At 42.6% G+C, this 23,116-nt stretch overlaps 1 protein-coding gene across 2 annotated transcripts; it reads left to right on the top strand.

Moving 5' to 3' along the window:
* The first annotated feature begins 102 nt into the window (after positions 1-102).
* Positions 103-21,888, top strand: CUNH22orf15 (chromosome unknown C22orf15 homolog). Of its 2 annotated transcripts, XM_073559204.1 has the most exons (5): positions 109-386; positions 743-829; positions 7,823-7,945; positions 15,996-16,070; positions 21,562-21,888. In XM_073559204.1, exons 1-5 carry the CDS (start codon positions 362-364, stop codon positions 21,705-21,707), a joined length of 456 nt encoding a protein of 151 aa, XP_073415305.1. In that variant the 5' UTR covers positions 109-361; the 3' UTR covers positions 21,708-21,888. The 2 variants fall into 2 exon arrangements, with proteins under 2 accessions (XP_073415306.1, XP_073415305.1); XM_073559205.1 differs by lacking the exon at positions 15,996-16,070 and having other exon boundaries at positions 103-386.
* Positions 21,889-23,116: the final 1,228 nt, after the last annotated feature.

Genomic DNA, 23,116 nt, shown 5'->3' on the forward strand with positions numbered 1-23,116 from the left:
TAAAGGAAGTTGTGTTTCCTCCTTCTCCATTACACAACTAGTGTTATATTGTCAGAGTAAAAGGACAAGTGTTCTCAGTTGCCGACATTCCGGCACTTACACGTCTGGTGGGTTGTGATTTAATGACTAGTGTGACATCTTCTGACCAGTGTGTCATTGTAAGCTTCCATAGGGGATAATTATATGCCTCTTGGCGCAAGCTTTTGCTGCCTCTTAGATACCAAGACAAAAGGATCAACTCTGCGCTGAGCTATGAACAGTCCCGGACCCTAGTAGTGCTGCCTTAGTTACTAGATCTTAGTAATAGAAACACATCACGGATATAAAACTCTTCTCCGTGAAGACCAGAACAGTGTGGAAAATGTTTATCACCGTGAAATTCGGAGGTAAAGTAAGAGATTTCATTTAATTTGAGCTTTTTCCATAAGTGTTGTGCTACTCACTGAGCACAATACACACAATGCATACCAATGAAGCAATGTCCAGGGCAGACTGTGGGGGCTTCAGAGAGAATAAAAGCAAATAATGAGGAATTGTAGAGTGAAAAATGTCTAAAATCTTGTGTTACAGGCTTTCTGCTGAAGCTTGTCTTTTGGAGCTTACATTAAGGCATCACAATGTTAGCAATTCAGTCATTAATTATTATTACCTACAGCAAATCTTTCGCTGACATTCTAGATCAATGTATAAAATACAGAAGCCCTTTACCTTACCGCTTTCTAACCGTAAGACTTTTTTTCAGCTGATCATCAGATTTTATTAAATCCAAACTGCAAATCTATCAATTTAACCGAAAGTTTAAGAGAAAGATGCCAATGTGGACCCGAGGGTGAGTAATGTTACTGTTGATTTGGAGGAAAACTGCATGACTATCAATGAACCCAAATATCATATATAAATTGGTTGTTCAGGATTACGGGAAAAAAATACTTTATTTTCCAGAAAAAAAGCCCCATATTTCTCTCTGCACACACATGTATAGCTGCTTAGCACCGTTGACCTATAGATGGTGAGCTGCATTACTGGAGACTACCCATGGACAGTGCACAGTTTCTGGTAATAGCTGACCCTTTTTTAGTCCTGGACAACCCTTCTCATCTCAAAGTTCTTATTTAAAGCATCTTTCTAAATCTAATGATAATTATGTCCTATATTTGGAATATGCTTACAACAAAATAATAAATAAAGAGGAAAAGGTGCAAGTATAAAAAGAGTCAGATCTACATTTTCCATCACTTGAGACAAAAATTAAATTTAGCATCCCTCCTATACACAGCTTAAGCCGTTTGCGTAGTCATCATGTGACCGCTCATATGCGATTTGCAGACTTACACTCATGTGCCGACTAACTGCTTTTCATAATTCTCTCAATGGTCAGTGAAACAGAGAGATCCAGGAAGAGAAGCTAGTAACCATAAGTATGAACATTGCATATGAATGGTCAGATGATGACCCCTAGAACTGGCAAGCAGAGACGAATCCAGACAGTGCGTATATTAAACTCTGTTAGGACTGGGCATCCTAGAGTGCTTAATTTTATAATTAAAGGGGCTGCAAAGGCTTGTGATGAAGTCTGTAGTCACTCTTTATAACTGCAAAATTCTCAATCCTCACAACGTGTGCACCTCACACTATCAGGATTCTCCTGCGCCGACGACAAGACTGGGCCATCCTGTGACCGCAAGTATGCGATTTCCATACTTCGAGACACATTTTGACAACATGTGTCCGGCCTCATTCAATTCACTTGTATTGAGCGAGGCCATGCACTTCTAGTCAGCACATAAACATCTGTTTGGAAATCTCATACTAGCGGTTACGTGACTTCCCGCTCTCTCCGCCTGCATTGGAGAATCCTGACAGTGTGCATTGTGCTCAGGTATTATGGAATCTTACATGTTATAGATTGTTTAGGGTTTCAGCTTTCTGGTAGCTGCTTGAATATGCAACGGCACATGGTTTTTATATCAAAACAACAAAGTTTATAGTCCATTATAAACTTTATCGGTTTAAAATGAAAACAGCCTTTATTCAGTCCAAGTGAATAACATAAACAGGCATTTCTTCAGGCACAATGAAAGAAGGTAAATATAGCAGCCTCAACAGTCTCAGTATTTCATGCCGTAACAGCTCAAGCAGTTTAAACGCGTTCACCAAACACAACTTTGTGTTAGGCGTCAGGTTTCTGCGTCTGCTCTGCAGGAATCCAGAGCCTCACATTCTGCGGTCTCCTGCTGTCTATCTACTGCAGAGAAGATTACTTTGCAGCAGACCGCTCCAGAGACTAAGTTCCTCCGTGCTCCTACTGGGCATGCTCACGAGACGATCTCCCATTGGAGATCGGGAGTCATGTGCCCAGGTCCTGCTCCAGATCTCATTGGTCCATCTCGGAGATCTGGAAGGTCCCGCACGGCTATAAAAAGCGCGCATGACCGTTCGGCCATGCGCTAGTATAGCCTTTTCAAGCTAAATGTGTGAATGGTGACGAATGTATGACTCTGTATAACAAAAATGGGGCGCACCAACTGTACCAATCACAAATATATAAATGAAGGTTTAGGTGCAGCAACAGTGGAATAATAAACATGAGAAGAGAAGAAAAAGAACCACTGCAAATAGCGCACACTGAACCAGTACAAAAACAATGTTTTATTGATGCAGCAATACAATTAAAAACATAATAAAAACATATGAAGCATCCCACAATATATAACAGTGAAGTATGGCATATCACACTTATAGATTATGCTGTAATAACCTGTATATCAACCATGTGGTCCAACCTCACTGCAATTAATCACAACAACCACCCCATAAACCTGCTCATGGAGACCAAGGGCCCTAAATTGCACAATCACTGCATGAAATAATTCCATGCATGTGTCCCTAAATATTCACTGGTTAGGGCACACAGGCCATAATAAGCCAACAGCAATATGGCCAATGCCCACAATCCAATATTCAATTGTACCACACAAAAATTACTCCAGAGCAACCAATAATAAGGTCGCAGTGAAAATACAGCTATAACCAAGTGGGTGCTACACCCAGGATCATACCCCACGCGTATCGCCGCAACCCATGCGGCTTCATCAGGGGAGGTCATGATGAAGGGTTCGAATGTATGACTCTGGTGACTGACTCATTTAAAACCCCTTCCCTCTGATATTACGCATGTGGATAGGGAATTAGTGCAGCAGTCAGCGCCAGTCGGTGGCAAGCCTTAGGCCACTGTGCACACCGCACCTCTCCTCTAGAGTCCGACATTGCGCCTGCTTCCTAGCTTTGTCGACTAGCGGCTGTGTCCTACGCCGCGCTGCAGTTGCAGCCCTCCTTGGCGTCCGCAGTAGCGACGCCGCACACTCGGTAGGTCTAGACGGACGCAACTCCTCGGTCTTTGGTCCTGCTCCTGTGACCAGATACCATGTGTGCAGTTGCCTGTGGTCTGTGACACTAACAGGCTCAGCGTTTTTGTATGTTTATGTTGCGGCGCCTCTGTGCACTTCGGGTGAAGTTGAACCCGTGCGCATTATACTGTCATATTGCTCGTCTGTCATTACCTAGCAGCAGTCATAACACCTTCTGCACGGTGGACCCCGAGCGGCGAACGCACTTAATTATTTATTTTTATTTAGTGCGTTCCGCCTTTTCTAACACTTTGTTTAGCTCCAGTCAAGCTCCACACTGCTGACCTAACTCAGTTGCCTTTTATTAGGCCTGCAGGCCGTGGGCTGGATTATGGAAATTCCATTTTTCACTCAGACTCTTTAGGTTGCTCCTAAATCCCAGACTCCAAATCAATTCAAATTAACCATCTAAATAACCTAGTGTTACAGGTACAGATTTTACATTGCCAAGGCCAACCACCATGGTGGCACACATGTGCCATCCAGTTCCTTACCTCCTGCTTACTTATATACCGCCATCCCTCTGCTCAAGCTGGGATTTGGCACCATGTATCCATAAGCACTATAACCTTGACTGAACATCCACACTTGCATGTAGCTTACAAGCTCTATACTTCTCACTTATCTGCTGGGACATGACAGCCTCTAGCCTAACATCCCATGTATCTGTCCATATGAACGTGTTGGAGAAATCTGTCACTACCAACATTGGTTGCCTACAGAGGCTGCTATTATGCTAAAATTAGGCACAAACATCCTGTAATAGCCTACATTTCCGAGGAATGATCTCATCAGATTTTTTGTGAGGGGGCATGACCATTTCTGCTTCGCCTAAACTGAGGCTACCTCCCAGTGGACCTCCAGAATACTAAAGGAATTTAAATTGACCAAAGCGTGAGGCAAAGTATCTCATGCCTGATGCAACAAGGGAAACCAGGTAACTTTGAGAACCTGTCCCTATTCTGGAGTACCATTTTCCTGCCATGCTGTTTTTTGGGAAGTGGACAAAGTTTCTGCCACTTTGACACCCCACAGTGTTGCCTTCTGGCCAACAAGCAAGGTGTTCCTTTCCTTTTCAGGGTTTTTGTAGGTCGCCATGATATATCAGTAAGGGTTTTCTTTTCCCTGGTCCGTTCATTTTATATTTGACCTCTCCCACTGTTTCCACCACTTCATATTGACCCTGCCAATTGGTACTGAATTTGTTCTCCATTGTGGGCACTAACACAAGTACCTGATCCCCAGGCTTAAATTGGCTTACTCAAGTCGACCTATTGTACTCCCTGGATTGTGCCTCTTGGGCTTTGAGGAGGCGCTCTTTTACCTGGCCCCTGTGGAAAATGATTATCAGCTCCTGGATCCTGGAGAACACCATTCACCCATAGTTACATTTTCCAGAGTACCTATCACTGTTAAGTTCCTGAGCTGGGCAGACCCAAAGTTGTCCTGGGACTTTACCAAGTCAGGGATTTTGGCTTCAGGGGATGCTTCCTTATCCTCCGTTCTAGCCAGTAGAGTTAAAGGAATTTCATCAGTTACATCATTTGACTTTGTTACCATAGCCAACTTCTGGTGGCATATTAGATTCCTGGGTGCTACAGATTTATCCCTTAAGTTCCAGAACAAAGGAAAATCTTGTCCGGTAACAATAGCATGTAAAAAGTCCTTTACAATTCCTACTTGGTGGGACACGGAACCACAGTCTGTGCATATGTCGACCTAGGCCATAGGATAGTTCTTGGTGTCTCCATGGATACACCGTACCACTACCTTCTTCCCAGGGACTGGCAGATGCTGAAGTGTAGCAGTTATTAGGGTTACCAAACTCCCTGAGTCCAGAAGCCCAGTCACAGTAACACCATTCATCGTCACCTGACAAAGCTGAGGTTCCTCATCAGACTCTCTCTTTTGGCTATCCCAGAAAGGTGACCACAAGCTTCATTGATTTCTCTGGGAGCTCTCCACAGCCAAGTGTCTTTCCATGAGGCTCACGTAGTCCACATTCTGAGGATCTCCTTGGGCCACCCAGCTTTGCACAAACTTAGGTAGTTAGTGGATAAATTGGTCCACTATGACTCTTTCCACCATCTGTGCTGAAGATCAAGTCTCAGGCTGCAGCCATTTTTGCACCAGGTGTAACAGGCGCAATAAAAACCCACTAAGAACTGGGAGGTTTGTCCCTTTGGTAGCTCCAGAGGTGCACCTTAATTGCCAGGGTTACACCTAAACAAATCATATTCTCTGCCTTCAGCTTGTTGTACTCCTTGACATCCTGCAGGGCAAGATTGTAGTACGCTTTCTGCAGTTCCCTGGTAAGGTATGGAGCGAGGACCTCTGCCCATTGCTCTGAGGACAGTTTCTCCCGGCCTGCCACCCTCTCAAAGAAAGTCAGGAAAGCCTCAACGTCATCCTCCAGAGTGATTTTATGCAAGGCCTCCCATATGGTTATCCTCACGCGGTTACTATCACTTCAGTTTGTGGGAGGTGCCATCTCTCTGGCCTAGACAATTTCTGATAGGAGAGTCATCTGCTGCTGTAGCTGTTGCTGCTGAAATTACTGCTGCAGATTACCCTGCACAAATTGCTTAATAAGCTCCTCCATCTTTCTCCAGTAAAAGAGAATATAAATAGTCCTTCCTTCAGGCACAATGAAACAAGATAAATATAGCAGCTGGATTATGGGAACAAACTTTTTCACGCAGACTGTTTTGGCTGCTCCTGAATCCCGGACCCAAAATCTAGCCAAATTAACTCTCTCAGTAACCTAGTGTTACTGGTACAAATTTTCCATAACCATGGCGAGCCATCTCAGTGGAATATATCTGTCATCCAGAACCTTACCTTATACTTTCTTACCATTGTTACATGCATACAAAATCAAAACTAATAACAGCACAGGAATACAGCAACAGAAACACCCTCAGTACAGAAATACATCAGCACAGCCAATAATAATACAGAAATATGGCACCAAAACAGCCAACCATACATAATACATCACCAGAACAACCATCAGTACAAAAATGCAGCACCATAACCACCATCAGTACAAAAATACGCCACCAGGAAACCACCATTAGTCCATGAATACATCACCCAACTTAGAAAAGTGATCAATTATAAAGTCAAGTCAGCCCAATATACATCAGCTCCTTATACTCTAGTTCATTTTTTTCAGTTAAGCTTCATGTTTCTGCACTCAGCGCAGGTAATGGTAAGGTTATAATACCAGAGGTCAGGACCATCCCGATTTGGGTACACCTTAATGCGGGTGGGATAGCTTTTACGCTTTTTTTTTTAATCAAAAACAGTGTCTACTAAGTATTCTACGTTAGATATATGCACTGTTGTTTTTACTTATATATTTACAGCAGTTTACAGTATATGTTAATTTTGTTTCTGTTTTAGGTTTTGGCCATATACAATTGTACTGCATAAACCTAAAATTATTATGTCCTTACCAATATTAAGGAGATGCTGAGAGTTGTTATCAATCATCAAAGTGCAGAACAGACAAGAAACACAGTACTAATTGGAAGCAGGAAATACTACAAATAAACATTTACATCTAGGTACCTTATAGATGACATTTTTCCTGATTGGAGCAAATCTCTTCCTTTTCTTCTCCTTCTTAAGCAGACTCCATGATGACTTTTCACTTCAACAACTGATCTCTGCAGACTTCCATCTTCTCCGGTCTTCTGCAGCACATCCCGGCACTGTGCCCTCAAAAATTAGTGTCATTATAATGCTCCTCAATAAATATATCTCCCGTATGCTCTGCCCCTGAATAAATAGTTGGTGCTCACTGTGCTCCCAGCATAAAATACGAACACTACACCATCCCTTTTATGGTCCATAGCATTGCACCATCCTTACCTTTCCATAATGGCCCCCCTCTTCACATTGCCCCCTCACACTGTGTCATCCTTATACTGTCCAGTCTCTATACTGTGCCCCTTCCTCACACTTCCCTGTTCTGCTGTAAGGATGCTACCTTCCCATATAAATGTATGCTATTGGCCCATGACATGAGTCTCAATAGGATACTTCCCAGCAACGAGAATTGCCTTATTGCGGCTGCAGGGTACACATGAATTGGCCAATTTATGAGCAAAGTAGTCTCAATTTTTCATATTTTCTAGAGCAGTAATGCAACTCAAATTTCAGATATATCACGTTTGCATACTATAGCGCTACAGAGTGCTACTTTATTTGTTAGTTATATATGGAGATGGTTTTGCTTAGTAAGCACCTGTACACACCTGATTTCTGTTTGGAAGTAACTTAGGTCAGTCTTTTGATATTTGTAATTTTTCTATCATCAAGCACTATCAGACAGTAACTGATGTAATTATTGCACTGTTATGTTATATAGAACAGGACACAACAGTCACATTTTTGCCTATTTTTAGTTGCTATTGATCTCCTTGACGAGTCTGGAAACCTAATAAATCTCAGCGATTTTGAAGGATCCCAAGACAACGCTACTAACTACCTAAAGGAACGACAGACCTATATTCTGGTTAAAATTATACGTAAGTAGAAATATCCAGATTTCCATATCATGTCATACATCATACAGCATCTACCTGAATAAACCAGGGCAACCTACAACACCACGTAATCCGGGTTCACCATAGAGTACAATGGCATGATCATAGGGCACATGATGATAAAAAGGTTTTAGATTAACTGACAAAAGGAAAGAAAAAGGAACTACACGATACTTTATTCTCCATTTCATTTTCCACTTGCTGAAGCTTACATAAGCTTTTAGAATATCACCAGTGAACTGTATGAAGATTCCTTCTGTGTTAGGGGCATGTGGAAAGACCAAAAGAATCCAGAATTTCATCTTTGTAATATTTATTTTGTAAAAAATTCTGTAGCAAAATAGTCCTAGAATGGTAGAGTTAGAAGGGACCTCCCGGGTCATCTGGTCCCATGTAAGATTCAATGAGCAGAGGATTGGACCAGATGACCTGGGAGGTCCCTTCTAACTCTACTAATAATCTTTATTTTTTTATATAGCACTAGCATATTCCGCAGCGCTTTACAACTCTACTATACTTACCAGAGAAAGGATGGAAGCAGACAGAACTGATCAATCTGGTCACATAGCAATCACATTCTAACTTTATTACTTTAAAGAGAATCTCTCAGGAGGTTTCAGCTACCCCATCTGAGAGCAGCATGATGTAGGGTCAGAGACCCTGATTCCAGCATTCTATCAATTACTGAGCTGTTTGCTAGATTTTTATAAAATCAACTCTGAATGCCGAACGCTGTATAACCTTGCCCACACCACTGATTGGCAGCTTTCTGTGTACATGGTGCATAGGCAAAACCAAAAGAAAGAACATTGAACATGTGGTAATAAAGCGGGATCAAGGCAATATAAAGTCTGAAGTGAAAAACGATTATTTAAAAAAGACAATTGGTTGGATGGTGGCACAGTAGAAAACGGGTGCCCACACTGCAATAAAAACAACAGGTCAATGAATGAATTCATCAATTGGATAAATGTGAAAATAAATGTGGTACCAGTAAGGGATACAAATTGTCTAAAAAGCTATCAAATGTATAATAATATCAAATAGCATCAGTGTGCAAATGCATACAAAGGATAAATGTAACAGCTCATGGTTAGGTGTGAAAAGAATAAAGGTAGATGGTAAAGATAACTAATATCTGATATTCTGAGGCAGCAACATTACACATTTGCGTGTACCGTAAGTAGTGGATGGTATAATAACAATAAGACTACACAAGGGGGCGCCAGATACCAAGGCTAGTCAGACACTGGGCTAATGAGCTATTATTATTATTATTATTTATTTATAAAGCACCATTGGTTCCATGGTGCTGTACATGAGCAGGGGTTACATACAAATTACAGATATCACTTACAGCAAACAAACTAACAATCACAGACTGATATAGAGGGGAGAGAGGACCCTGCCCTTTCGATCTTACATGCTACAGGATGGGGGGGAAAGAGACAGTAGGTTGGGGGGGTTGCAGCAGCTCCAGTGATGGTGAGGCGGTAGCTCCAGTAGTGGTGAGGAGGCAGCGGGGATCATTGCAGGCTGTAGGCTTTCCTGAAGAGATGGGTTTTCAGGTTCCGTCTGGAGGATCCTAATGTGGTTGATAGCCGGACGTGTTGGGGCAGGGAATTCCAGAGTATGGGGGCTATTCGGGAGAAGTCTTGGAGGCGGTTGGGGGAGGAGCGAATAAGTGTGGAGGAGAGAAGGAGGTCTTGGGAGGATCGGAGATTAGGTGAGGAAAGGTATTAGGATATTAGTTCAGAGATGTATGGAGGAGACAGGTTGTAGATGGCCTTGTAGGTCATTATTAGTAATCTGAATTGGACACGCTGAGGGAATGGGAGCCAGTGAAGAGATTTGCAGAGGGGAGAAGCGGAGGAGTAGTGAGGAAAGAGATGAATTAGTCGGGCGGCAGAGTTGAGGATAGACTGGAGAGGTGCAAGGGTGTTAATAGGGAGGACACAGAAAAGGATGTTGCAATAGTCGAGGCGGAACATGATGAGGGCATGCACAAGCAGTTTAGTAGATTGAGGGTTGAGGAAGGGATGGATTCAGGAAATATTTCTGAGCTGGAGGCGGCAGGAGGTGGAGAGAGCTTGGATGTGCGGTTTGAAGGACAAGGCAGAGTCAAGGGTTACTCCGAGGCAGCGGATCTCCGGTACGGGGGAAAGCGTGATGTCGTCAATTGTTATAGAAAGGTCGGGTAAGGAAGATCTGTGAGATGGGGGAAAGATGATTAGTTCAAATTTGTCCACATTGAGTTTGAGGAAGCGAGAGGAGAAGAAGGAGGATATGGCTGATAGACACTCTGGGATTCTGGAGAGCAGAGAGGTGACGTCTGGGCCAGAGAGGTAGATCTGAGTATCATCGGCATAAAGGTGGTACTGGAATCCGTGGGACTTTATGAGTTGCCCCAGGCCAAGTGTGTAGATTGAGAAGAGTAGGGGTCCTAGAACAGAGCCTTGGGGGACTCCAACAGAGAGAGGGTGGGATGAGGAAATGCTGAATGTGCGGTTGGAAAGATATGAGGAGATCCAGGATAGGGCGAGGTCTTTGATGCCAAAGGAGGAGAGGATCTGTAGTAGGAGGCAGTGGTCAACTGTGTCGAAAGCAGAGGACAGGTCTAGAAGGAGGAGTATAGAGTATTGTCCGTTAGCTTTGGCTGTAAGTAGATCGTTGGTAATTTTGGTCAGGGCTGTCTCAGTGGAATGAAGGGGGCAGAAGCCAGATTGTAGATTGTCAAAGAGCAAGTTAGATGAGAGGTGGGAAGAAAGTTCAGCATGGACATACTGCTCCAGGAGTTTACAAGCGAAAGGGAGCAGCGATATTGGGTGATAGCTGGACGTGGCTGTTGGTTCGAGGGTTGGCTTTTTAAGGATAGGCGTGATTGTGGCATGCTTGAAAGCAGAAGGGAAGGTAGCAAAAGTTAGTGATAGGTTGAAGAGGTGGGTTAGGGATGGGATAAGAGTGGTGGTGATGTTGGGGAGGAGGTGGGATGGGATAGGGTCAAGTGCACAAGTGATGAGGTGTGATTTGGAGAGAAGATGAGCAAGCTCCCCTTCAGTGATGTTAGATAAGGAGGTTATGGGGTTTGGGCATTGGTCTGGTATGCAAAGGGGTTGTGGTGGTTGAGCAATAAAGACTTGCCGTGTTTGGTCTATCTTGTTTTTGAAGTGTGCGGCAACGTCCTCGGCAGCGATTAGGGAAGTCGGAGGGGGCAGTGGTGGGCGGAGGAGGGAGTTAAAAGTATTGAACAACTGTTTGGGGTTGTGGGATAAGGAAGATACAAGGGATGTAAAGAAGGCCTGTTTAGCAGAGGTGAGAGCTGATTTGAATGCAAGTGTTGCTTGTTTGAGTGCAGTGAAGTCGTCTTGTGAATACGTTTTCTTCCAGCGCCGTTCAGCAATTCTGGATTCTTGCCAAAGCTTTTTAGTGGTGTTATTGCGCCAGGGTTGTCTATTGATTTGTCGCACTCTGTTATGCATGACAGGGGCGACCGAGTCAATGGCTGATACAAGAGTGGCATTGTAGAAACTAGTGGAAGTGTCAGTGTCATGGAGTGAGGATATGGAGGACAGTGGTAGAATGGAGTCAGAGAGTGTGCGAGTGTCTAAATGTGTGAGGTTTCTGCGGGGGTGCGCATGTTGCTGGACATGGGTGACAGGTGAGGAGGACAGGGATGAGAAAGTGAGAAGATGGTGGTCAGATAGAGGGAGAGGGGAGGTGGTGAAGTTAGAAAGAGAGCAGAGGCGGGTGGAGACCAGGTCTAATGTATGTCCGTCTGTGTGGGTGGCTGAGGAGGACCACTGAGTAAGTCCAAAAGATGAAGTAAGGGACAGGAGTTTGGAGGCAGCTGACTGGTGAGTGTCAATGGGGATGTTGAAGTCACCCATGATGATGGTGGGAATGTCAGCAGAGAGAAAGTGAAGGAGCCAGGTAGAGAATTGGTCAATGAAGGCAGTGGTCGGGCCTGGAGGTCAGTATATGACGGGCACTTGGAGGTTGGAGGGAGAATAGATGCAGAGTGGACTACAAAAGAGGGGAGGATAAGGGAGGATAGAGGTGGGATTGGGTTGAAGGTGCAGTTGGAAGAAAGGAGAAAGCCCACTCCTCCACCATGTCTGTTGCCAGAGCGAGGAGTGTGGTTAAAATAATACAAAAGACAGATCATACATGGTAACACGCCTGGACATATGTCAGACAAATAAGTGTAGTAGCAAAGTAAATACAAAATAATTAGCCTAATATAGTGATATAAGCTGGCAAAAAAATGACATCAAAGCCATGTTACTCATATACAGTGAAGGAAATAAGTATTTGATCCCTTGCTGTTTTTATAAGTTTGCCCACTGACAAAGACATGAACAGTCTATAATTTTAAGAGTAGGTTAATTTTAACCCCTTTACTCCCAAGGGTGGTTTGCATGTTAATTCCCGGGCCAATTTTTACAATTCTGACCACTGTCCCTTTATGAGGTAATAACTCTGGAACGCTTCCATGGATCCCGGTGATTCTGACAATGTTTTCTCGTGACATATTGTACTTCATGTTAGTGCTAAAATTTCATTCATATAACTTGCATTTGTGTAAAAAACGAAAATTTTGCAATTTTCCAACTTTGAATTTTCATGCCCTTAAATCACAGAGATATGGCACTCAAAAAACTTAATAAGTAACATTTCCCACATATTTACTTTACATCAACACAACTTGGGAATCAAAATTTTTTTTTGTTAGGACGATATAAGGTTTAAAAGTTGACCAGGGATTTCTCATGTTTACACCATTTTATTTTTAGGGACCACATCACATTTGAAGCCACTTTGAGGGGTCTATATGATAGAAAATACCCAAAAGTTACACCATTCTAAAAACTGCACACCTCAAGGTGCTCAAAACCACAGTCAAGAAGTTTATTAACCCTTCAGGTGCTTCACAGGAATTTTTTGAATGTTTAAAAAAAAAATAACAACTTTTTTTTCACAAAAAAAATACTTCAGGTTTAATTTTTTTATTTTACCAAGGGTAACAGGAGAAATTGGACTGGAAAAGTTATTGTGCAATTTGTCCTGAGTACGCCGATACCTGATATGTGGGGGGAACCACTGTTTGGGCGCATGGCAGAGCTCGGAAGGGAAGGAGCGCCGTTTGACTTTTTCACTGCAAAATTGGCTGGAATTCAGATCGGATACCATGTCAAGTTTGGAGAGCTCCTGATGTGCCTAAGCAGTGGAACCCCCCACAAGTGACCCCATTTTGGAAACTAGACCCCCCCAAGGAACATATCTAGATATGTGGTGAGCACTTTGAACCCCCAAGGGCTTCACAGAAGTTTATAACGTACAGCCGTACAATTAAAAAATCATATTTTTTCCACAAAAATGATCTTTTTCACCCTCAATTTTTATTTTCCCAAGAGTAACAGGACCCCAAAAGTTGTTGTGCAAATTGTCCTGAGTACGCTGATACCCCATATGTGGGGGTAAACAATTATTTGGGCACATGGCAGAGCTCGGAAGGGAAGCAGCGCCATTTGACTTTTTTGGCTGGAATTGAGATCGGACGCCATGTCACGTTTGGAAAGCCCCTTATGTACCAAAACATTGGAAAGCCCCCAATTCTGACTCCAACCCTAACCCCAACACTCCCCTAACCCTAGCCCTAACCCTAATGGGAAAATGGAAATAAATACATTTTTTTTATTTTATTATTTTTCTCTAACTAAGGGGGTGATAACGGGGGGTTTGATTTACTATTTATGGCGGTTTTTTATATTTGGCAACTGTCACACGCTAAAAGACGCTTTTTATTGTAAAAATGCATCACCACATTTTGAGAGCTATAATTTTTCAGATTTTGACCCACTGAGTCATGTGATGTCTTATTTTTTGCGAGACGAGTTGACGTTTTTATTGGTACCATTTTAGGGCACATGACATTTTTTGATCGCCTTTTATTCCGATTTTTGGGACGCAGAACGAACAAAAACCAGTGTTTCATGAATTTCTTTTGGGGGGTGCATTTACACCGTTCCGTGTGCGGTAAAATTGATAAGACGGTTTTATTCTTCGGGTCAGTACGGTTACAGCAATACCTCATTTATGTCTTTTTTTATGTTTGGGCGCTTTTATGCAATGAAAACAATTTTATATAAAAAATAATTATTTTTGCATCGCTTTATTCTGCGAGCTGTAACTTTTTTATTTTTTCGCTGATGATGCTGTGTGGCGGCTCGTTTTTTGTGGGACAAGAAGATGTTTTCAGTGGTACCATGGTTATTTATATCCGTCTTTTTGACCAAGCGTTATTGAACTTTTTGTTGAGCGGTATGATGATAAAGCTTTATTTTTTGCTTCGTTTTTTATTTTTATTTTTTAAGGCGTTCAATAAAGGGGTTAACTAGTGGGACAGTTTTATAGGGCGGGTCGTTATGGATGTGGTGATACCAAATATGTGTACTTTTATTGTTTTTTTATTTTCAAAAAATTAATTTATTAGGGAATATTTTTTTTTTTAGTTTATTTAGCGATTTTTTATAAATTAGTTTTACACTTTTTATTTTTTAACTTTATTACATTGTCCCAGGGGGGACATCACTGTCATGTGACAGATCGCTGATCTGTCACATCACAGATCTTTGTGACAGATCAGCGATCTGTCACAGGCAGTGCTGGAGGCTTCCTCATGCCGGCATGAGGAAGCCGGCTCCCTGCAGGCCCCCGCCGCCATATTGGATCCGAGGACCTGCAGGGAAGGAGTCTCAGGGAAGCACGGAGGGAGCCCCCTCCCTGCCGATGCTTCCCTAAACCTCCGGTACATTGCGATCGTGTTTGATCGCAGTGTGCCAGGGGTTAACGTGTCGAGGGCGGTCCGTGACCGCCCCTGACACATAGTGCCGGGTGTCAGCTGTGATAATCAGCTGCCATCCGGCCGCGATCAGCTGCGCTCCCCCCGTGAGCGCAGCGGATCGCACTAGACGTACTATTCCGTCCTTGGGACTTAGGTCCCAGGTCACATGGACGGAATAGTACGTCTGATGTAGGAAAGGGGTTAACATTGAGAGATAGAATATCAAAAATAAAATCCAGAAAATCACATTGTATAAGTTTACTTGCATTTTGCAGTGAGAAATAAGTAATTGATCCCTTACCAACCATTAAGATTTCTGGCTCCTACAGACTAGTTAGGCGCTCCTAACTTGTTACCTGCATTAAAGACAGCTGTCTTACATAGTCACCTTTATAAAAGACTCCTGTCTACAGACTCAATTAATCAGTCAGACTCTATCCTCTACAACATGGGCAAGACTAAAGAGCTTTATAAGGATGTCAGGGACAATATTACAGACCTGCACAAATCTGGAAAGGGCTACAATACCATAAGTAAGCCGCTGAGTGAGAAGGAGACAACTGTTGGTGCAATAGCAAGAAAATGGAAGAAATACAAAATGACTGTCAATCGACATCGATCTGGGGCAGCATGCAAAATCTCACCTTGTGGGCTATCCTTGATCATGAGGAAGGTGTGCTTGCCAACAAGGGTTTTGCCACCAAGTATTAACTCTCGTTTGCCAGAGGGATCAAAGACTTATTTCTCACTGCAAAATGCAAAAAATATATATACATAAATATATCTCACAGTTGGTATACCAGTACACAGAACTGATGTATAATGATAGAAAGTCCAGGCAAATAGCTTGTCAAAAGTAGATATATCAGAAATAGATATGACAACAGGATAATAGAGGCATTATTAGCCCAAGATAATGCTCAGACCGGCAAACGGAACGAAGAGAGATCAGAACAATTCCTTAGTGGTCCAAGAGTCAAGAGTGGCACACACCACAGAAAGATGCCATTGCAGCAGGTTTACTAGTATACTAGTGATAATCTCCTGCTGATTTTATCAAAACTACAGCAAGCAGCCCGATAAGTGAGACATCACTGGAGTCGGGGTCTCTGCATCTACATTATGCTGCTCTCAGATTAGGTGAAGAAATCCTGATAACATATTACCTTAAACCCTCTAAATTTGTAGGGGGTGAAGGATCTGAGCCAGCCCGCTATGAGTCTTTGCTGGAGAACCTGTGGAAACGTTACCCAGAGTTAGCAGGTAAGGATTCAATCTCTTAAGACTTATTTAAGACGTAAGACAGGACAGACATCTGTCTGGGATGATTTTGTGAATCCTGCTTTGAGCAGGGAGTCGGATACGATGACCCAGGAGGTCCCTTCTAATTCTACCATTCTATGATTTATACAGTATATCCTTATCTTGTTATTTTATACAGGTGATCAGTGTCTTTCATACTTATTTTTTGTCTGTATTTATTTTTATCTTCAATGTGAGATCTGGCTTTCTAGTATGCAAAAAAAAAAAGTCATGTCACCAATGTGCTCTCATTTCTTCACAGACAAAATGACTTGATTGAGAAATTCTGATCCACAGATCAGATGTCTCAGTTTTTTGACCTTTTTTTTTTTTTAAAACAGTCCGTCAACAAAAAAGACGTGACATGACCATAATGAGTACGTTTAATATCAGTAAAAAAAAACATGGATATAACAAGTATATAAAACACTGGTGTGTCAATATAGTCTTGGGTGTACTAATAGTGCCAGGATGAAGTAGCCGGGACAATGAGCGCTCCTCCTCAGTTTTTATCAGACACCTTCACACATCAGTATGTGTAAGCCAAAACCAATAGTGAAACCTAGAGAAAAATAAAATGTATCATGGACAGATTTGTACCTCCTTCATATTGCTGATCCAACCATGGTTTTGACTACAAATAGTGCTGCAAAACACTGCCCAAATTGTTGATGGTACAGAGTCCTTCAAGGGATTTTCCTGGGTTCCCAGCCTCCTGTCTTACTGCTTGCTGGGGGCAAGAACTCCTGCTAGATTGACAGCGCCAGCAGCACAGTTGCCCACACTGCCAAAATGTGTACTCCGATGCAGCTTTGCCGCTGTAGCACTGGAGGAGTGCAGTAACACCAAAGCCGGCTGGGTTTCGAAGCTAGCAGAGCTCTCTATCAATCTCAGCAAGGGCAGCTTCACTGCTGCAATTAGGAGCTGAATAGGAAAGAGCTTGTAAGCGCTGCACATGTTCTATCTCCACTGTTTGACTACAATGGTGACCAGTAACCAGACACCGATCTATAAATAACAAAGAAAAAAATAGTTATATCAGGAGAACAGAGCCAAATTATAGCAAGGAATAAATTGGAAAGTTATTGTGTTTTTCAAGCACTTTCCAAGTTTCCCATCTTTAAAGATTTAAGAGGACAATTAAATGAAAAATTATTCTTTTAGTCACAGCATTTATGACGACTTTCTAGGACAGAGGGGTGATGCTTCTGAGAATCCTGCCTTGGGTACCATGAGAATTTGTCCTGCCCTTGTAAGCGTCTAACCACAAGGCCTGGTTCTTTTCTTGCATTGGGAGTCCTGAACATCATTTGTAGTGGTAATAACCAAATAGTATATTCAATAAAGGAAAAAAATGTTATTCAGGTGTATGCCAGAAATGCCAGGCCCATCAAACACACATAAAGATGAAAAGGGAGGACAGATAAAACTATTTTGATTATCTGAATGATTGGTTGTTTATCTTGTGATAAAATTAAATATCTATTTTATCCATAGTGTTCTATGAGCAGCCAGCTAGATATGTTCAGGCCTTGGCATCATCAGGACGCCAGACTCAGAAAATTCAATGATGTCACTTTCATAAAGGTTGAGGGTCTGCTTTTCCCATGGCCGATGTCTATATTGCAGCTCAGCAATAATGGTATGTTCACACTTAGGGGTTTTTACGTAGATTTTAAAGGGGATTCGCTAAAAATTACAAATCAAAAATTGCTTCAAGATCCACAAAAAAACCCTCAGTGTGAACATATCTAAATACGAGATACAACTCAGGAGTGTAATGGTTCCTGGAAAAAAGTACTTCCTAAACTCCAAACATAGACAGATTTTTTCCCTTTGTAAATTGTTGCCAAAAGAGACCTTATGTCTTCCAATAATTATTCACGCTACGCCACCTTGTTCAGCATGCTGTCATTCTCTAACATCAGTAACCAAGAGGGCAAATAGAAGACTTGCTTTGACAAATTTAAGACACTTAATCATGTTCACTTTGAGATTATCCGCAAATCCTCCTTATCCGTAAGAGTGTGTAATTCTAGTGTTGATGAGGGTGTGTAGACTGGGAGAACAAAAAGCGACATAGGGTCTTAACTGGTTAACAGTGTGGTACAGAGATCGGGAATCTGCTCACATGGTAGAGTTGCATTTAAGCAACATGTGTAGCACATGGATCAACTGCTGCAGGACACGGGTCCATAAGGACTAAGAAGCAAATAATCAGGGTAAAGTGTCACCTTTTTGCACTGCTGATGGATAAAGACAGCCAGTCGGTATAGTTTCAAAACTTTATTTGACAGGTTTTATAGGTCAATGCAAGAACAGCATGTAAGGGGACAGAGAAATGTTGTTGCTCGTTGTATGTAAATATGGTATTTCGTGATACTGCTACACTTCTAGTGTATTACCACTGTATACGCAATTGGATCTTAAATGTATTAACATTAATGTTACATGCTCATTGCTTTGCACAATATAAGTATAGTGCAAATGTAATGCGTGGGAATGGCCACTACATGGGGGCATCCTAGCACACGCTAGTTGTAGTCAGTAGATAGGTTTAGTGTACGGTTAATATAATAGGAGGGGCTGCCGGGAGTTAAGGTTAGAGTAGAAGGAAAGTAAGTTCAGACGAGGCCAGGGCACCCGAAGTGTCCACATGGGCTATAGGCCCAGTACGGCTCGGCAGCCATGCAACGTTAAGCAGCTGTAGCCCACGTTATCCACGGCCACTGGTCATCATTGCAGTGGGCCAGTACAGTAGAGAGAAGATGTGGCGACTCATAGCCTGGGCAGACGCCTTTAGGGCAGGAGTCGGTTGGAGTGAGGAACAGAAGGAAGTTGGAGCTTCGCAGGGAACGGTAGTCGGGTCAGATGCTTTTTCAGAGGCAACAAAACTGGGTGGCGGATGATTATGAGTTTGGGGTGAAACAAGCAGAAGAGATTGTCATCATGGTGAAATTAGTCCAGGAAGAAGCTTGGAAGCAGTCTAAGATGGTGCCGTACAGAAGCATCAGCAAAGTAAGGAAAGCTGAGGAAGCAAGTAAAGTTGGATGTGAATTCCATGATGTGCCAACTGTGGATCGTTCAAGTTATTCTGGACTGTGTCACCATTACTGGGGGTCACCTGGAAGAAGGGTTGTCGCTGCTTGGGAAGCGCCCAGGGGGACCTGAACCTGGAGACCCAGGTACGCTGAACAGTGGAATACAGTTTTCTGTGAGGGACACAGATGCTTCAGTGTCTCTCATGACTACAGTCTTGGCTTCACCTTACAAGCACACGACCTCTTCATCATTAGGTTTTCTCCTGATGAAGAGGTTGTGTGCTGTCCTCGAAACGCGTTGACCTATAAAACCTGTCAAATAAAGTTTTGAAAGCATACAGTCTGGCCATCAGTATCCATCAGCAGCGCAACAAGGTGACACTTTACCCGGATTATTTAATGTGATTGCCACAAAATAAAGCATTGCACATACAATGGGGAAAATAAGTATTTGATACACTGCCAATTCTGCAAGTTTCCCCACCTACAAGGAATGGAGAGGTCTGTAATTTTTAAATTTTTATCGTAGGTACAGCTCAACTGTGAGACAGAATCAAACTAAAATCCAGAAAATCACATTTTATGATTTTTACAGAATTAATTTGCATTTTTTGCAGGAAATAAGTATATGATACAATAGAAAAACGGAACTTAATATTTGGTACAGAAACTTTTCTTTGCAAATACAGAGGTCAGACGTTTCCTGTTTTTCTTGACCGAGTTTGCACACACTGCATACAGATCTTCTCTAGTTCTTTCAGGTTTTGGGGCTGTCATTGTGCAACAGTGAGTTGCAGCTCCCTCCAAAGATTTTCTATTGGGTTCAGGTCTGGAGATATGTGCTGGCATTAGCAGAGAATCCTTGTGGGCCCTGCAGGATTTTAATCCATGACGGCGTAATGTGTTACTAACGGTAATGTTTGAGTCTATTGTCCGAGCTCTCTTCAGGTCATTGACCAGGTCCTCCCATAAAGTTCTGGGTTGATTTCTGACCTTTTTCAGAATTATTTTTACCCTACAAGGCAATATTTTGCATGGAGCCCCAGACCGAGGAAATTTGACAGTCATCTTGTGTTTCTTCAATTTTCTAATAACTGTGCCAACAGTTAATGCTTTCTCACCAAGCTGCTTGCCTATTATCCTGTAGCCCATCTCAGCCTTGTGCAGGTCTACAATTTTTGTCCCTGATGTCCTTAGAGAGCTCTTTGGTCTTGGCCATGGTGGAAAGTTGGAGTATGATTGAGTATGCGGACAGGTGTCTTTTATACAGGTAATGAATTCAAACAGGTGCAATTGGTACAGGTAATGAGTGCAGAGTAGAAGGGCTTCATAAAGGAAAAATAACAGGTCTGTGGGAGCCAGAATTCTTGCTGGCTGGTAGGTGATCAAATACTTATTTCATGCAATAAACTGCAAATTAATTATGTAAAAATCATACAATGTGATTTTCTGGATTTTATTTATTTTTTTTTTAAGATTCCAACTCTCACGGTTGAAGTGTGCTACCTATGATAAAAATTGCAGACCTGTCCATTCTTTGTAGGTGGGAAAGCTTGCAAAATCAGCAGTGTATAAATCGGAAGTGTATCAAATACTTACTGTATTTTCCTCACTGGGCATTTTGAGTAATATGGCAGTAATACCACCATCAATCCAACATCTATGAGTCCTGGCAGGTATCTCCCAGACAATCTAACATGTGGAAACAACGGTAAGGAAAACTGTATTTAAAGTTGCCCACTCATATGTGGTTCTTTTTCGATAAGGCTAGTTTCACACTAGCGTTTATGAGCGCAGCGACGGCCTGCGCACGGCCGCCGCTAAGCCCCGCCCCCTGCCGCGCCCCGCCGGTAGCTCCGCCCACCGGCGCATGACGCTGCATGCGCCCTGCGTCCCCTATCTTTATCACAGGGGGCGCTGGCCGTGCGCAGTATGCGTTTGGCGGCACATGCGCCTTTTTGGCGGAGTGCCGACGCAACCAAACTGCAGCAGGTTGTGTTTGGCGCAGGTCGGCGCACCGTCAAAAGGACGCATGCGCCGCCAAACGCATACTGCGCACGGCCTGCGCCCCCTGTGATAAAGATAGGGGACGCAGGGCGCATGCAGCGTCATGCGCCGGTGGGCGGAGCTACCGGCGGGGGCGCTGCAGGGGGCGGGGCTTAGCGGCGGCAGTGCGCAGGCCGTCGCTGCGCTCATAAACGCTAGTGTGAAACTAGCCTAAGATCTCTGCTTTATTAAAACTAAATGCATACAATAAAAATCAAGGAAAAATTGGTTGGGGAAAAGTCTAGATGCTGGCAGCTCTTTAAAGCCACTGTATATCATATAGCTCAATCACACATGGTTCATAATAAAACATTCATTCATCTCTTAAGCAAATGTCAAGAATAGCGTATTCTTTTCTCATGCAGAACGTTTGCAGAAGCTTTCTAATCCGCATGCACGAGACAAATTGAGAAATTCTGTTCATAAGAAGATTCGAACCTCCAAGGAAACACCTTTTTCTTCTCCAACGAAAACAAGAGCAACTTCTCAGCAAAAGAACAAGATGGTCTGAAGATCTAATCCAGAAATATAGTGAATATGAAACAACAAACATCAGAGCAGCAGTAACCCACAGTCTTGGCGCCATGAATGCTGATTTATGTATTTAACACATTACGTCATACGACCATCAGATTGGACACTTCAAGCAATAGAGCAAGGATTTGTTAGTCCATTAAATGACTGGGAACAGATTTCTATGTCCAATTTGAGTATTAAATTCTGTATTTCAATTTTTTTCTATATATACATTGCCTTGCGAAAGTATTTGGCCCCCTGGAACTTTTCAACCTTTTCCCACATATCATGCTTCAAACATAAAGATACCAAATGTAATTATTTGGTGAAGAATCAACAACAAGTGGAACACAATTGTGAAGTTGAATGAAATTTATTGGTTATTTTAAATTTTTGTGGAAAGTCAAAAACTGAAAAGTGGGGCGTGCAATATTATTCGGCTCCTTTACTTTCAGTGCAGCAAACTCACTCCAGAAGTTCATAGTGGATCTCTGAATGATCTAATGTTGTCCTAAATGACTAATGATGATAAATAAAATCCACCTGTGTGTAATCAAGTCTCCATAGAAATGCACCTGCTCTGTGATAGTCTCAGGGTTCTGTTTGAAGCACAGAGAACATCATGAAGACCAAGGAACACAACAGGCAGGTCTGTGATACTGTTGTGGAGAAGTTTAAAGCCAGATTTGGATGCAAAATTATTTCCAAAACTTTAAACAAGGAGTACTGTGCAAGCGATGATATTGAAATGGAAGGAGTATCATACCACTGCAAATCTATCAAGACCCGGCCGTCCCTCTAAACTTTCATCTCAAACAAGGAGAAGACTGATCAAAGATGTAGCCAAGAGGCCCATGATCACTCTGGATGAACTGCAGAGATCTACAGCTGAGGTGGGACAGTCTGTCCATAGGACATCAGTCAGTCATACACTGCACAAATCTTGCCTTTATGGAAGAGTGGCAAGAAGAAAGCCATTTCTCAAAGATATCCATAAAAAGTGTCATTTAAAGTTTGCAACAAGCCACCTGGGAGACACACCAAACATGTGGAAGAAGGTGCTCTGGTCAGATGAAACCAAAATCGAGCTTTTTGGCAACAATGCCAAACGATGTTTGGCGTAAAGGCAACACAACTCATCACCCTGAACACACCATCCCCACTGTCAAACATGGTGGTAAAAGCATCATGGTTTGGGGCTGCTTTTCTTCAGCAGGGACAGGAAGGATGGTTAAAATTGATGGGAAGATGGATGGAGCCAAATACAGGACCATTCTTGAAGAAAACCTGTTGGAGTCTGCAAAAGACCTGAGACTGGGAAGGAGATTTGTGTTCCAACAAGACAATGATCCCAAACATAAAGCAAAAACTACAATGGACTGGTTCACAAATAAACGTATCCAG

Source organism: Dendrobates tinctorius, unplaced genomic scaffold (genome assembly GCF_039654945.1).
Source record: "Dendrobates tinctorius isolate UK_male_01 unplaced genomic scaffold, ASM3965494v1 ptg000265l, whole genome shotgun sequence".
Lineage (NCBI taxonomy): Eukaryota > Metazoa > Chordata > Amphibia > Anura > Dendrobatidae > Dendrobates > Dendrobates tinctorius.